Source organism: Acartia tonsa, chromosome 5 (genome assembly GCF_053477335.1).
Source record: "Acartia tonsa isolate MP-2025a chromosome 5, ASM5347733v1, whole genome shotgun sequence".
Classification (NCBI taxonomy): Eukaryota; Metazoa; Arthropoda; class Copepoda; order Calanoida; family Acartiidae; genus Acartia; species Acartia tonsa.
Window position 1 is genome coordinate 5,256,717 of NC_137264.1, and position 17,304 is coordinate 5,274,020.

The 17,304-nt window shown below is 33.5% G+C and overlaps 2 protein-coding genes across 2 annotated transcripts in view; one reads left to right on the forward strand and one right to left on the reverse strand.

Annotated features, from left to right (window-relative positions):
- Window positions 1-17,304, forward strand: part of LOC145319907 (SID1 transmembrane family member 1-like) — a 68,003-nt gene that overhangs the window by 17,700 nt on the left and 32,999 nt on the right. The gene's annotated exons all lie outside the window — the stretch shown is intronic.
- Window positions 1-17,304, reverse strand: part of LOC145319905 (presequence protease, mitochondrial) — a 30,335-nt gene that overhangs the window by 1,376 nt on the left and 11,655 nt on the right. The window contains exons 14-31 of the mRNA XM_080162307.1: window positions 16,955-17,040; window positions 12,394-12,511; window positions 11,113-11,155; window positions 10,387-10,432; window positions 9,455-9,557; window positions 9,162-9,264; window positions 8,736-8,818; window positions 8,254-8,364; window positions 7,711-7,780; window positions 7,604-7,644; window positions 7,286-7,391; window positions 6,141-6,209; window positions 5,296-5,400; window positions 3,427-3,545; window positions 2,585-2,670; window positions 1,862-1,909; window positions 1,410-1,471; window positions 639-763 (exon numbers count right to left, since the gene is read on the reverse strand). Coding sequence (XP_080018433.1) covers window positions 639-763; window positions 1,410-1,471; window positions 1,862-1,909; window positions 2,585-2,670; window positions 3,427-3,545; window positions 5,296-5,400; window positions 6,141-6,209; window positions 7,286-7,391; window positions 7,604-7,644; window positions 7,711-7,780; window positions 8,254-8,364; window positions 8,736-8,818; window positions 9,162-9,264; window positions 9,455-9,557; window positions 10,387-10,432; window positions 11,113-11,155; window positions 12,394-12,511; window positions 16,955-17,040 — 1,524 coding nt within the window. The remainder of the gene's footprint in view (window positions 1-638; window positions 764-1,409; window positions 1,472-1,861; window positions 1,910-2,584; window positions 2,671-3,426; window positions 3,546-5,295; window positions 5,401-6,140; window positions 6,210-7,285; window positions 7,392-7,603; window positions 7,645-7,710; window positions 7,781-8,253; window positions 8,365-8,735; window positions 8,819-9,161; window positions 9,265-9,454; window positions 9,558-10,386; window positions 10,433-11,112; window positions 11,156-12,393; window positions 12,512-16,954; window positions 17,041-17,304) is intronic.

Here is a 17,304-nt window from a genome sequence, read left to right on the forward strand (position 1 = left end):
CGTCCAATTTTTGGGTCGGATTCGGATTTGGGGTCTTACCAAAAAAACACCCGAAAAAAAGCGGATTAATCCATGGATTGCGGATTCTTGTTATCTTTGCGAATTGTGGATTGCAGATTCTAGCAATTATATTTTTAAAGGTCTTTTTATACTTTCGGATTGCCAACCCTGATAAATATACCTATCGAAAATTTCGAAACTTTAGTATAATATGATGAAAGATATTTGTTTTGTGTAGCACGGCAGACAAGACAGACTTGCCAAGTAAATTGTATAACAGATGCTCACATGTACTGGGAATTTTCACCAAAAAGTTAAGCTGTCTTAAATAGTATAGCAGCTGAGAAATGTATTTAACACTACATTTAGTTTCTTATAGACGGACGGTCCTTTTTCGATAAACTTGCGCTGACATAAAAATACAGGCAACAAGTATTACAGCATCAGTAAAAGTGGAGCTCCAGACCCTGACGGTTGGACAAACAAACTTTAACACTTGTAGAGGGTCTAAACTTACTAAGCAGAATATTATTTTTTAAGCCTAAACAAAATCATATTTGAATTAAACGATAACGAGCTTTTAGCCGTTACGGACAGTAAACCAATGTATATTTTCAAAACAAGTATCATCGACATACCTTAATCTTTGTTGGTTGAATGTGTGATCATCGACCCCACTGAGGAATTCTCTGATACCCCTGTAACCTGGCTGCACAGGTTCATCCAGCTTCTGGAACACTCTCAGCTGCCCCTCCTCAACATCCTAAATCATAAATTGCAAATAAGCTTCTACTCCTTAGGGATAGAACTTATGAAAATGCGGATTTTTTTGAGGATTTATTCGTGAGAGAAAATAGAGAAATAGCTAATAAACAATCATATGATCAGTATCTAACTTCACAAAGAGCTAAATACATCATCATAGACGACGGACAAACGGACGGAAATTAAACTGCTTAATAACATATGTACTGATTAAGTACTGTTATGGATATAGAAAAAATTATTATTAACAATCATTGATTAATTTCAATTACTTTCATTTAGCTTATTACATTAAAGTAATTTTTTAATACTGGGCTCTTATGAAATGGGATGAATTATGACAAATAATAAAAAAAAACAGGATCTGTGTCTGTGTGCCAAAGGATCTTGCTAACCGCCAAACCGATATGGTTCTCCTTTAAAGTAAGCTTCATTTAAGCCCTGGGAAGGTTGAAAACTATTTTAGAGGAGGGTGACCACACCCCCCGCAGAGATTTCACCCCAAGAAACCCCCCCTCCCCAAAAAATATATTTATTAAAAATAGCGGGGGTTAAATTAACCCCCTACCGCCTCAAGTGCCTCCTAGTGACAAAAAATTGCCAACCTATGCATTCTTTAATAATTATTTTTAAATTATGTTCACCTGATTGGTAATGTTTCCATCTACAGCCCAGTCTAATGATTCACGGTACACGGAGAATGTTTCTGAAATAAATATTATTATCATAGAAGATAGAGGTCTGAAATTTATTGTGAAGATTCTCTAACCAATTAATATCTGGTCCATAACTTACTGTGTCCGTCTGTTCCAGTGCGATGGAAATTCTTTGCAAAATGTGATTTTCTTGGCTTAAACATGATTTTTGTTTACCATAATCTACATTTTAATATCCATTTGATATGTTTTAAGATGATATATTATGGTTTGGCCGTTTGTCCAACCATTATTTTTGTAAATTTACTACTAATTGGTTTTATCGTCTTTGTTTTAATACAATTGATTTCAGAGCCTATTTCTTTCATCAAGAATTAAAGTTAAAATGTGTTTCATAAACCAAATAAAAAATTATTTTGTTAATAATAATATTAACCTACCTAAATTTTTGGGATCCCTGTAACTGTAGAATGTAAAAGTACCAGAACCTTGAAAAAGTAAAAAATTCAATTAGTCTGTCTACATCATTGTTACCTATAGTTCAATGTCTTTTGTATTTTTGTTAATCAATAGGTATGTCGTGTATAATATGTGGTTCCAGGACAAACGCAGGAGTCCCAAACATCGGAGTGGACAAACGCAGGAGTGTTCAAATATTAATTTAATTAAGTATTTCTATACAGATTAGGTTAGGTTGAATGTGCAAATAAGCCCCCTGCAGGGGTTAGGCATTTTAAAAACCTATGAGTTGGTCTAAAATAGGTTAGGTTAGGTTAAGTGTTCTTTCCTTCGTTTGTCCACTCCGACGTTTGGGACTGCTGCGTTTGTCCTAGGATTTAATATGTTATTTGAAAAAGACTTTGCTCCAAGGGGAGGTGCAGTGGTAAGTATTTTATATCGACCCTCAACTTTCAATTTTAATTCTAAAAGATTTTTTTATTGGAGGGGCGATTTCTCTTACGAGTGGGGGGATACCCTTTCCTCAAAATAGTTATAAGCCTTCCCTGAAACTATAAGCAGCTTCACTATAAAGGAGAACCATTTCAGTCCTGCAGTTATTGATATATTAATCTACGGACAGCCAGAAATCCTGCTACCTTTAACATACTCTATGTAATAATCCAATAGCCTAACTCTATCTATCTCCAAATGTATGAATCTACCTGCAGTAGCTCCGCCCCCATAGGCTCCACCCTTTTCACGGATTTCCGTGTGAAGATACTTGGATGACAACACTGAGGCTAGAACCCTGCAATATACCAAGATCTATACTTACTATTCCTGGAAATTTCAAAACACAAAAGCTATTCAGGGATAAGGGAAGGGGGAAATGGACAATATTTCAATCCCACAGCCTATACCAACAACGAAATTAATTCTAAAAAAATCACGAAACCTATACGTGTTCTCAGTTGTCGTTGGGGGGTCAACACACAGTAGAATTGACGACCTGTACATCTGCCCCTCAAATATCATTTTAGATTTATTTTGCATGCTGGTTATACCCTATTCCTGCAATTCAACCTCACAATTTTTGTACACAAAATTCTGCCTTGTAATAACAAAAAACTCTAGAAAAATCAAAACTCTGGCAAAGGTATATTTTAATGTATTGACTAGGTACTTTTCTCATTAAAAGGATAAGATAAAAACACCGGAGTTGATAGGATTTTTATAATGTTATAATATTCGCGGTTAATTCAACATTAGTTATATAAGACCACTTACTAGATCTTACTTTTTATTCTGTTCTTGTTGTTGCTGTTTTTATTCTGTGTAAGACATAAGACCCCCACCCCTCTTTGTAATAAATTGAAATGTGGGGTGGTGGCTAACCTCTACCCATTATAACCTAGCCTCACTTAACCTAAAGTAAACGAAAGTCAACCCCATTTTTTCAATGTACATTGTGTGTGTGTGTGGGGGGGGGGGGCCGGGGGGATTGATGTGTTCTTGACTAAGCACTTTGAGGGAAACCGCTTAAATATGTAAGTATAGAACATACCTTAAGGCCGCACAATCAGGATGGGTGTATGGAACTGTGGCAATTGACTGGGCTGTAAAATTTATCGGGAATGGAACAACATGGTGGATCTTGGCGTCTGTCTTCTTGAAATCTGCAGCCTAAACAATAATAATCTTATGGAGTATAGGAGGTTCAAGGGGGGGGGGCGGGTTTTAGGGGAATAATAATCATGGATCTAAAGGGATAGGACAATTGCCGATAAATTGATGTACATCCCCAGTGATGAGACACAAAATTGCTCCTTAAGTAGATTACAGATTACAATTAATGGTAAAAACGTTTAAACACACATATTAATGAATCAGTTAATCAAAATACACCAAATTTACTACAGTCTCCAAAATTGTTAAACCAACGAATAAAAGACGTTTTTCATAAAACTTCGGAGACTAGTGTAAAATAAACAGCATATTTCCCCCTCTCACTCTCTGTGTAATATTACATTAGTTGTACCCATTTTATCCTCTTTCCAAGTTGAATTACCTTCTACTAAAGTTTTTAAAAAAAAAGGGGGGGGGGGTGACTCGTGACACGACATACCAGCAATTTCATTTTGGGTGCTACTCTCATATTTTGTCACTAATTATCCCAAGATTTGGTATCTTTCAAAAAAACGGCGGCGGGTTGCTTATAAGGGAATTTTTTTTTTTAAATAACATGGTCTCAATTGATTCCAAATTGCCTAATTCGGCGAGAAAAATTTTTGGCGGCGGCGGAAAATGGCGGTGGATGGCAGGAGCTTTTTTTCAAATATTTTTTTTACTGGCCAACCTAAAAAGATTTTGTTTAAATATCTTTAAAAATCACAGGAGAAGCACTGAATTTAATATATACCTTGATAAACGAAAATTTGAACGGCAGCTGAAAATTGCGGTGAACGGCGTGGACCCAGAATCCAAAACCGCAATCAAATTGCAGATTCGGATTTTTAATTTTTATGACTTATGTAGCACTTTTTAAAAATGGCCGCTATAGGGGCTAGAATTTTTTATTTATAATAAAAAAAACACTTTTAAAAATATTGCAAGAATCCGCAATCCTCGGATTAATCCGCTTTTTTGGTGGATTTTTCTTAGCTTCTGAATCCGATCCAAAATTGTGTGCTATCAAAATAAAACCCTTTAAAATATGTTCTGTCAAATTCAAAATAAAATTGAAATTGTTTTAAATGAAGCAAATAAGTCAACTAATTACTTATTATTAAACTAATTCAAAATTTTTTAATGGATTTACTAGAATAAAGCCCACGCAGGGGTAGTTTCACGACGTGCATTTAAACTTGAATTGGACATATATTTGAGAGAATTTCAAATTTTTACCATGAAAATTTTAAAAAATCAAGAATGTCGGATGGCATTCTTGTAACTTCTGCTTGCAATTAAACTTACTAAATGCACTTCATGCAACTATCCCTTTTAGTTATGGATAATCAGAGTATGTTCGGTTGATTAAGGGTAACAATACATGTTTATATTCTATTAAAGTTCTAAGTGATCTAGGACTTTTAGAAGAAGAAAATAGTTATTCATTGCATTGTTTTAGACAGGTTTTCCGCAAATTCTATTAATCTTTCTTAGAAAATACTATATAACACTATACGTTACATTCCAGTTTAGAATAGCTTAGCACTAGGTCTATTTCAGCGAAAATGAATTGGATTTGGAGCAAAGCTGACTGATTTTGCCCTCATTAAAGCATTATGTGTATGCATTGAAAAGTTGAGTGAATATACAAAAGGTTATCCAAACTTTATCTTGAAAATAATATGATTTTTTCATTTAATTTCTCATAAATCCCCTAAAACAAACAAAAAGACATCCTATTAACTTTGATGTAACTTTGTAATACCTGAATAGTCTGAATAGAGCCACTATTTCCAGGAAGGTTATTCAAGAAATTTTCTGTACTCTTCAAAAAGCTATCATTGCATTCCTCTGTCATATTCAGGGCAACCTAAATACAAAGGGAGGAGTAGGTTGCGACAATAATCCGTAAAGGTGTGAGTTTTAAGGCTTAAAAATAGTAGTAGAAGTAACGGTAAAATTCACTAAATATGTGAATTTTTATTGATAAGAACCATAAAACAAAATTTTTTAAAGTTAACATAAGTTTGTATCGTTCTAGTACTGTTTTTAACTTAAAACTCACAACCTTTACGGATTTTTAGCGCAACCTACTCCTCCTTTAGTTAACATGTGGCACACGGTTAAAAATGAAAAATCTTAATTAATGTGAAATTCAAACTATGGACACTAACTAGTAACATGTGAAATGAATAAATATCATGTGCATTTTTAAAAAAGCAATAAACAAACACTTATCATTTTAATATTTACTAGTTATAGTAGATAAAATCGAATATTTGTATTCTTATTAAACCGTCCAACGCAATATAAAAACATTGATTTGACGTTAGTTTATTTAGGGAAAATAACAAAAAATCGTAATTAAAAAAGATATAGAATTGTTTATAAGTACATTAACAAAAGGAAAAAGGTCACCTATTTGTTAAAGGGGGATATGTCAATGAAATTTTTGCGTTTAACAATGATATTTCAAATAAAAAAGAATGTAATTAGGTAGGTAATTTCTTTAATTACAAAAAATCTCAGAACAGCTTAGAATAACATATTTACAAGGAGCACTAGGAAAATTAGCAATAACATTATTGGAGGTATATCTCTATGTCTTACCTTCATGGAATTCTTGTTAAGAAGAATTTTGGCTAGAGCCTGGAATTTTTGTAATATCATGTTTCCATCCTAAATAACATTCTTTTCAGCTTATACCAACAATGAAATTAATTCGAAAAAAGCACGAAACCTTTATTGCCCCCCACATATTATTTTAGATTTATTTCGCATCACATTCCTGGAGTCTTTTAGGGAATGAGTCATGGAATATCAAAATAAAAAAAATTAGGATTATTAATTTATTAAAAACATGATAATAAGAAGGAAATGGGTATTTTTGTGTATAAGATAGACCTCCTACATAGATGGTTCAACTTCAATTGTCACACCCGGATAAATATTCGGAGGTTACTTTATAACAGGGGTAGATATTTTCTAATCTAGTTGAATTTATTTTCCCTAGCATCCCTCTCAATTTCTTTTTCAAATCTAAACAGTAAAAACAACGAATATTCCATAACTTATTTTGAATTATAAAAGTATTAAACTCTGCATAGCACAAGGCCAAATAAATATTAACTTCCCAGCTCAAGTTATCCCAGGGTCAAAACTCGACCCATACACCAAATGTGTAGCTGAAGATATCTAAAAAAAAAAATTGAAGTGATTTTGTTATCGATTTTTTTTATGTGGACCCAAGATGGTTTAAGGTTTTTTTTCATTTTTAGTTTTAGGCAGGGTGTCAGAGCCGTATAATTTTGATGCGGATCCGGCTCCTCCCTTAAAATTAATATATCAATTTTTGTTCATTATTGAATTTGATAAAATAAAATAAATAATATAAAATATTTTGATTTTATTTGATTAAAGCTATTTAAAAGTAGAAGGATGTGTGTCTACTTGTTAAGTAACAATAGTTTTTTAGTTTATTATATGGAAATAGACCGTTGCCAAATTATAATATTACTTTTAAAAAATCATTTTTAGCTAATCTGGAGCCGGAGCCGTTTTTAACGAAAAATACGGCTCCGGCTCCACCATAAATGTTGCTACTCCCGGCTCCGGCTCCGAAACACTGGTTTTAGGTGTTAGGATTGTTTCCGGCTATTTTTCTGCTTATCCCTACCCCATCGTATACATATCCCCTTGATGCTAGGGGTGCAAGAGCTACTAACAATCTTCTAACGAAATAATTCACCACTAACCTGTTTTGCAAGACTAGATAGGAGATTGACAAAATCCATTCCCGAATATTTGTCAGCCATTGCTGACACTGGATTGACAGCGGCAGCCGCTGTAGACATGGCGTATCTGGTTCGAAGTATGTTCAGATCAATCAGCCAATAAAATGTGTTTATTTAAGAATAAGTAAGAACCTTATCAAAGGGGAGAACCCTTTGGCAAAAAACCTTTTTTAATGTTTATATTCGTAATTTTAAATGATTATAGGACAATTTCTATTAAGTAGAGCAGTATATTCACAATTAGCCAAATCCTTTAAAAATGTCTTAGGCTAGCCTTACAAGGGTAACAAGGAATAAGTAACAGTTAAGAACCAAAACCTCTGGGCAATGCATTGGGCAACCATAAAAAAGTTACAAGCTATATCATATGGTTTATTTATCTAAACATTCCTGTGGCCAGAGTGAGCGATTCCATTTCCTGCATTTGTCGCAGACATCTTTACCAAGGTTGAGATTCTAAAATTGACGGATAATTAACGGAAGCATGCACATAAAAATAAATGTTAGACTGTTATGCTGTTTCCTATGGACAGTGGTAAGTTCTAAAGCGAGAAAAACACTTACAATAGTTAAGTTTTATAACATAAAAGTTTCACGAAATGTTCATAAAAACAATAGGTAGATACTACTAATCCTTTCATAAAAGCAATAGGAGTATGTAGCAAAGGATCTCGCTTACGTCTTGACTGTTAAGGGTTTTCTTTAAAGTGAAGCTTCTTATAGGATCAGGATAAAAGAGAGAAAACTATTTAAGGGAGGGAATTTCCACCATCCCACGAGAATTATGCCATGGAAAATTAACATCCTTTCATTATAACTTTTACTGAAATAAAATTGAAGATGGAGAGTCGACTTTACTGTCCTCTCTCTCCTGAAGTGCGCCCAGAGGCTTCCAGGAGCGTAGCCGCTCAATAACAGATAAAGCAAACCTGTGTGCATCATTCAAATGTAAATCCTCGAAAATCATGGTCCACAGATTAAACATCTCATCAATTTTTCCATCCAAACAATATGAAGACAAAAGCATGGTGTCAGAAAAACTAAATGGAAAATATTTTGTAAAACCACAAATTACCTACCTACAGTTATTTTATGCTAAAAACTTTTTAAAAAATTTCAGATATTAACCCCCATCAAAAATGCCCATATACTTATAGTTTAGGTAATTTATATGAGTTAGTATTATAAACCTGTCATTTCATTCGTCGGCTTAGAAACATAGGTATTTTTATTAAAACTTAATTCTGGTTGGTTTAAACTAGAAGTGTCAATACACTCAAGTCAATAATTTCTCTTTAGATCTGTGATATAGGTATTTTGTTTATCATTATTGGGTATGTAAAGCAATTTAACGTCCAATTGTCCTATTCCGATACCTAGTAATTATAAATTGGCTGGACTATTATAATACCTGTTCATGTCTGTTAAACTTTCAGCCAGGTGGCAGCTGGCAGACAACCCACCAGTATTCAACTCAATTTGGGTGTCCAAATCCTAATTATTGTAAAAATGTAAGAAATCCCAAATCTGCGATTGTAGACCAAGTCTTAACTCTTGTAATGGTTCCTAGTACTGTTATATTAGGCACGTAACGAAAAAGTGAAAATAGTCACTACTTGTCATATATTCTTTACCACGCACTAAAAAAGAATTCTTGATAAAGGCCACCCAATCAATCGCAGAGTTGGTTGTCTGTGAAGCATTGACTCAATACTCAAGAACTTTATTGAAATATAAGATAAGATTTAATCCAATACCTAATCAAACCTTGAAAATGATTTTGTGGTGCACCTGTGCTCTAAAAGGGCAACTTCTAGGTTAGTTTATTAATAATGACCTGATAGCTTAAATGCTTTGCCCCGAGCTTTGATAAGAAAGATGAGAACAAGGGAAGATAAGTCTTCAGATCGGAAGGCACTTCACTAGTATCCAGAAGAGCTCTGAAAAATATTAATATTTTAAGTTGACAACATTTTATAATCACACAGTAGGTGAATGAAATGAAACTCAACTTATTTGAACCAAAAGATATAAGCTAGGCAGAAAAAAACCAGTTTAATTGAATGACTTTCTTTCAATAAGCCATATGATTAGTTGACTACTAAATGGCATTCACCAAAAGGAGTTTACCTGAAATAAGCCACCTGATTGGTTGGCTGCAGTGAAGTCTGTACAGGAACTCCAGCCAATGATAAACGATTAACAACTGGCCCAGTATAGCTATCAGGAATATCTAAAAGTTATAATTTTATCATTTATGTTAAAATCGGTGGCAATGCTTCTAATTTCTTGTTGTATTGACTAATAAAATGGTGTTTGTAAGAATAATCTAACCTTTGCGACATATTATTATATTATTTCTAATAGAAGCTTACAAACACCCATTTTAATTTATTCACGACATAAGTCTTGCTATTAAACAGAACGATTAAGCAACGTTATGGAGCCGGAGCCGGGTGCTGTGTAGCTGCCATATTTTGCTGGAGCTGGAGCCGTAATTTTCGTCAAAAAACGGCTCCGAGTTAGCTAAAAAAAAGAGATTTTTTATTTATTAATTATAATTTGGTAACTCTGTTGTGTCGTGTGCAAACCTTCAAAGTTTTTCAAGTCCATTTTTATCAAAATTTAACTTTTAAAACCTTCAAAAATAGACTTGGCAAAAAATATGTTTTTCTTTATTTTAGGTCGGAGCCGGAGCTGGAGCCGTTGTTTCACAGGTGGCTCCTCGGAGCCGAAGCCGCACCAAAATCAAACGGCTCCGCAACGCTGCGATTAAGGATTAATATCCAGAGCACTTTTAAATATGTATCTATAATACAAAGTAGCTTAATGTCTGTCCGTCCGTCTGAAGCTTCAGATCTCGGTAACCACTGAACCGATCGGATTCTACTCTTCAGGGAATATACCTACTGGTCCTATGGTGGTTTTAGGCTATTTTCTTGGGGGGTGGGACACCCCCAACACCCCCCCCCCCAAAAAAAAAAAAAAATTCCCCCCCGATTTTTTTTTTTTGTAGAAGATTTCCTTGGTCTCATCAAGCCGCTAGTAAAATATAAAAGTACCTGATAATTTAATGGTTGGCAGGCATGACGCATCATCTTTCATATCCTAAACAAAAAATAAAATAATGTCGATTCAAGATCATATAAGTTAAACAAAAAATGCTTTTTATTAAGCACCTAATTTTATAAATAAAAATAAAATCACGGAATTTAAAAGCTATGCGAAATAAAATACATCACTTTGTTTGATATTTGACTGGATTAAAACAAATTACAAGCGAAGAAAATGTGGAGATATTGTAATCTTGTATATTTAGAATTATTTTCAACAGCTAAAATCTCATATGATATATTCAAGAATTAGGTAATTCCATTTCCATTAAAAATAATACATTTACAGAAAAATAACATTTGAAATATTATTTTTGATTTGTTAATGCTTAGTACTTTGTGAAGGGGAGGGGGAGATAATAAAAAACTAGTAGGGATATGGGAAACTAGCATCGCTTTACTAGGTCTAAAAACGCAAATGACCGCGAAACGAATTTTCGGCGGACACAGTGGGTCCACCGAAGGTCTTAAGGAAAAGAAAAGATGTAGGTAATAAATGAGGAGCAAATTTCATATCAATTTATCTCCAAAAAAAAACTTCTGTAATATTTTTTCACATATTTCCAACTTTGGGTAGAGTATACACTACCCCCCCCCCCCCTTTCCACACCCAATGCTCTGTATTGTCCCTTAAAGCTAGAGAAGCAGCCACTCTTAAATAAATTAAGTACTTACTTGAGATTTTAACAATTCAAGGGCTTTGTTACGTATTGTGGTCCTAAAATATTAATTTTTGTAAATTGAAATTATATATTTTAATCTAATATTTAAAATATGTTTTTTTCTAAAATTAATGACAAGAGTAGATATTCGAAACAGATAAAAATTATCATAAGCACATTACGAGATGTATCTTAGATGCCAAAGTTCCAATACTTTGAGTACGCCAAAATTACTTAGGCAGTGTTGCTTTAAACGGTGAAGGAACAAACGCTGTGGCCGAAAACCACTATAACCCGCCAGTTTCTAGTTCTACTTTTGCTAAATTAAACAGGTTTGAATCATTTTTTATTTCTCATTGAGTCATTAGGTAGTTGTTACATACTTTTTAAATAAGTTACTACTCAACCAAAGATAAAATCGGCGGCAGCGTCGGTTTCACCGCCGTCTATTCAAAGTTTCTCAGTGAATCTCAACTTATTAAAGCACCTGTCTACCTTAGGGAGGAGGGGGGGGGGGGGGCGGCGTAATAACAACTAAACTTTAACAGTGAGCAAAATGGGATTTTTAGGCCTTTTTTGTTCTATTTTGATGTAGAAACTTCCTTTTATTGTTATTTCTTAAGTTTTTTCCTTGAATGCACTATGTCTATCACAAGGACATTATTTAAGATGATTCAGCACGTCGGGGACCAACCCCAGCGGGCTAGGTTGGTCATGTTTCATGTTTTGTGGTGTCATGATATATCAAACTATAGGTTTTTGAGTTTTAGTCCCCAACTTGCTAAATCATCTTGAATATTGTCCTTATGAATATTGAATATAATAATCATATACCTATATAGTCTGTATGCAAGGAAAAAAATTTAAGAACAAACAATTAAAGTAAGTTTCTACATCAAAATTGACCAAAATAGAACAAAAAAAGGCCTAAAAATCCCATTTTCGCAGGGTTTTCTTACCTAACCTAAAACTAAAAATTTTCAATTTTTTCATTTAGATGTAGTACCTACAAGACTAGGCTTATGTACCAAGAATCTAGCTCAATATTTAGACCATTTTGCTCACTGTTTAGATGTCATTACGCTCCCCCCCCCCTTTTATCGTACCAATCCTAAGAACTTATAGTAAATCTTAAACAACATTATATATCATTACAATAACACAAAATATTTCTTAACAATTAATTCGCTTTAATCAGTTTTCTTTATGCGATCGGAATAAAAACAATTATTAACATTGTAACACAAAAGTTCCACACATTCTTGATTACAGCAAAAATATTATGTATTCTTACTTGTCCTCTTCAGTAAGTTTGCTTCTCATTTGCTCCTCTAATTTTAAGAATTCCTGCTCTTCTTGGTCTGTGAAAGATTCCTCTGGCTTCATGCTTTGCACTAACTTGTGCTTGTTGTCTAAAGAAATATTTATCCATATTAACAATGAAGCCACAGTTGACGAAAAGCTGTTTTCTAACCTTTGAAACAAAAAATACCCCAAACACTCAGGGAGGAAGGGAGGGGACAAATATTCATATTTTAGGAGTCTCAGACTTTGGGGACTGGCTTAAAGGGAATGTGCATGAATTTAGCAGTTTCTGACTGACTTTGGGGACTAAAATATGAATGACGTCACGAGAAATCATGCAACATGACGGGGCATTCTTATAAAAACTAGCGCAATAATAAAAATGTAAACAATAAACAAACAGACAGAAAATTTTTACTTTAATTGTTTTAAAATCATAATGAAAAAATAATTATGAAATATTTGTTTGCAGTTATGATTATAGAAATTATTGTATTTATTTTTTTAAAATTAATAATTAAATTGCTTTTAGATATCTTTCATTAATCAAATTTAAAATAAATGAGTTATAAAGTAGCTACGCTAATAGAATATATTTTCTGCTGTTGATTAGAGCTCAGTGTATGGCAATATTAGAAAGAAATACATACACAAACAAGCGTCTCAATATACACACACATTTCTGAATAAAAATTTAGTGACACGTGGCGATTTTTGGTTTCCTTTTTCAAATGTTTTATTGACAAGATATAATATAATATTTGTATCCTTTTATATATAGTAATACGTTTTTTGTATGTTGATATAGTTCTCCATTTTAGAGGGCATTACATTACAAGATAAAATTTAGTCTAGTGATGATTTTATAAAAATTTTAAAAGCGAAGCTTTTTATAATTTAAGGGTCGGTCTGTCCGTACATCTGTCCATTACGGTTAGCTCATTTTGTTAAATTAAACAGATTAGAATTGTCCTATCGATTTAAAACTTTACATGATGATTTCTACAACAATTAGGTATGACTTGGAAAACGAAGCAACTCTATAAGAATCTTTAATATTTTTCAGATGAATCTTGTATAAAATGCAAACAAGCTGAAAATGTGATACTAGTGCCTAGGTTTCCAGGAGAACAACAAAATGGTTACGGTATATATACATTTTTTATCAAAACAAAGTTGACAACTACCAAAGCATAGAATTTAAATATTAAGAAAATATGTTGTAATTAATGGAATGTTAGGAAGGGAAAGACATACAGATTGACATTTTTAATCATGCTGTACTGTTGCCACTAATTATTAACAATTAGAAGATTGCTTTTCGGTTATCATTTCTTTCTTATTAGGTACCTAATTTTGAGAAAAGTAAGGGAATAGTGAATAGTCCCTTACGTAACATCGCCCCATATGGGGCTATTCTTCGTATTTTTAAAATGGCTTTTTATAGGTTATTTTAGGTTAGGGTAGGTTAGGTTAGGTTTTATTGGGTTAGATGATTGCCCTACAGGGTTAGGTAATGGCCCGTTGGGTTAGAGCCTCCCGCAGGGGCTATAAATAGGAAAAAAGCTACTGTGAAAAATACGAAGAATTGCCCCATATGGTGCGATGTTACGAAAAGGACTATATCCAAAAGTAATTTCCAGTTATGGTTTTTTAACTAGGTAGCAGTAGATAATAATTTCATTGGTATTTATATTAGTGCCGAATTAATATTTTTGCCTTTCAGTTAAGCCTATAAATACTAAATATTTATTTCAGATGACTAACAAAGAGAAAAATAGCTTTCCTGAAAGAAGATGTCATTGATATGGTGCGAACGTGCGAGAAAGAATTTAAGTTACATCACGGAGGGTATCTGCAGCGTGTAGGGGTGGTCCGTAGTTTGACATTTACATAATTTTATTTTTCTTTAAAGCGAAGCTTTTCTATGATTACGGTCGGTCCGTCCGTACGTCCGTCCATACCTCAGTCACAGAGAGTTAGCTCTTTTCATTAATTTAAACAGGTTAGAATTGTCCTATCGATTCCAAACTTTGCATGATGATTCCTGTAATAGTTTGGTACAATTTATAAAGCGTAGCAACCCTATAATCAATACCAGAATGTCCGTACATCCATTTGAAACATGTCGATTTTTAACTTTTTTGATAACAAATTATCCGATTCTTCAGATTTTTTGAAAACTGATTCTTATTACAACAAGGTACAATGTTATAAGCAAAGCATCTCTATAAACAAGTACTAAAAATTTAAGTATGTCCTTAAACAGTATTATCTATTTATGCAGTTTTGCAAGAAATTTACTTACAATATTGTTTGTACTGAAGCATTAATATTCTGCTAATTCAGTTCTGACAATCTGCAAGTGTTAATATTCGTTTTTCCTTCTATTTCAGAGCTTCGCTTTTATGGATGTTGTCATCCTTGTTTAATTTTATTTAAAAGGGGGTCATTTAGAAATTTATTTTACTTTTATCAATTTGTTTTATCTGATACTTTCCAAAATATGTTTTATTAAGACTCTATCAATAAAAAGTAAATTTTTTGTAACTAGACCAAATATAATTAAGAATTAGAACCATAAATCTAAATACAAAACTAAAAATATCCTTGAGACATTCTATTCTGCAACCTTTTTTATTCATAAACAAATTTTAATCAAGTTATTTTGTTTATACCTAGTGTGTGTAACTGTGTAGGTACGTCTTAAACTGACAATTTTTTAGATTTTAAAAAGTTAATCTAATTGATTTTATTTTTATTTATTATTTTGTTGTAATTAAATCAGGGAAGCCCCTTTCGTGACAACACCCCTTAAGGGGGGTTTCTTTGTATTTTCACAGTAGCTTTTCTCCTATTTCCAGCCCCAAGCAATTTTGAAAATACGACGAATCGCCCCTTAAGGGGTGTTGCCACGAATGGGACTATACCCATAAATCATTTTTGATTCAATTGTTTTATATTTACCTAACAATTCTATTGTGATATGATATATACATATATGTATTATTTAAGTAGAATTTGTTGTTATTTTAATAATTTTTAATACAATTGCTTTAACTGATTCTTGTTTATTATTTATTACGATTTAGAAACCATAAAAACTCAATTGTTACTAGAAAATCCGTACGTCCATTTATAACATGCTCATACACATAGGCGTCCAAGGGGGGGTGTAATGGGGCGATTACTCCCCCTAAACGAAATTGGGGGTGCCGTAGGCACCCCCAAAACTTTTTTCATTTTACCCCCCCATTCAAAATTTACCCCTACCCTGGGGGTGCCGTAGGCACCCCCAACGATTTAGGAGGGGGTATTTACTCCCCACAAACAATTTTGGGGGGGTAAATACCCCCCCCCAAAATAGAAAATCTTTAACAAAAAAAATTTTTGCGCGCTTCGCGCGCATTTTTAATACTAAGTTTTTGATAAAATTTAAATTACCCCCCCCAAAAATTTTACCCCGGGGGTAAATTTTGGGGGGGGGGAAACAAATTTTACCCCTGCCAACAGATTTCAGGGGGGGTAATTACCCCCCCAAGCAAATTTTTCCCCCGGGGTAAAAATTTGGGGGGGGGGGGGGGGGGGGGGGGTAAAAAAAATTTGCGGCGCGCTTTGCGCGCCATTTTACCCCCCACAAAACCGAATTACCCCCCCCTTAAAAAAATTTTACCCCCCCCAAAATAAAAAGCTTGGACGCCCCTGCTCATACACATATAGTAAGCTGCGCTAATATCCAATAAAAAGTAGTAAGTTTTGTTTATATATAGCTTAAGAATTTGGTTACCAATCCGATTAAGTTCTACATTTTAGGGAAGATGCATAAAGGTCCTAAAATCCTTTTAGACTGTTTTTATCATTAAAATCTTAAGATGGTTTTATGCTATTTTTCTACGCTAAATTCTAAAACTAATATTCTTTAGTAAATGAATTGCTACCAAGTTCTTTATCTTGATAATGAGAGGCTTTTAGTAAAGTAGAATTTGGGGGATGGTGCATTTTGAATTAAAATTAATTAAAAAATGAATAGATTTCCAATAAAAGTTGCACTATCATAAATACTTGTTTTATCTGGAATTATCTGGTTTTTCAACCTTAAAGTGTCACAACTATAAAATTGAATTAATTGCCCATTGTCCCCTCCCTTCCTCCCTGCCAAACACTAGATTTAATTTTTGAACGTTTGACACCTAAAAGAGTAGGACCGAGAGTAGCTCCAAAAAAGGCACTTTCAACCTGTAAATCATAATATACAAGTAATAGGATGTCTATCTGTCGTTGTGTACAGAAGAATATCGCTAACTGTTGAACCGATATGGTTCACCCTTACAATGGGTCCAGTGAAGGTTTTTAACTATTTTGAGGGAGGGTATGTACCACCAGCCTTCCAAGAGAAATCGCCCTTAGAAAAAAATGACCCCACCTGGAACAATTTTTTTAAAAGTTTTTCTTTATAAAACTTTCCGTTCCCACCCCTTACCTTAAGTACTCCTAGAGGTCTTCGAGGACGTAACCGCTAGTGATCAATATAACGAAAGAAAAATACTTGCCTACAAAGTATTGTTTAACTTTCTTCTGCAAGAATTGAGGGTCATCAGCTAAACTTTGTTTAAACCAATCCAAGGTTTTGTTTATCCTAAGATTATATAAATATATTTGAGAGATGTTGTATTAGGGGTTGGTATAAGTAAGAAAAATCGTCCCGTTAGCCCATTTCAACCTGTTTTTCTCATAATTAAATGTAGAAATGCGAAAATAAAACAGCGTTGTAACACAATCTAAAAGTGACTATATTAAAAATACGTGAGAGAAATTGCAGTTTACGATGGTTACAACATACCATAAAAAGTAAAGTCACTTCTGTAACTCTTTTTCAGTCTTATTTCTTTTGCATTGGTTT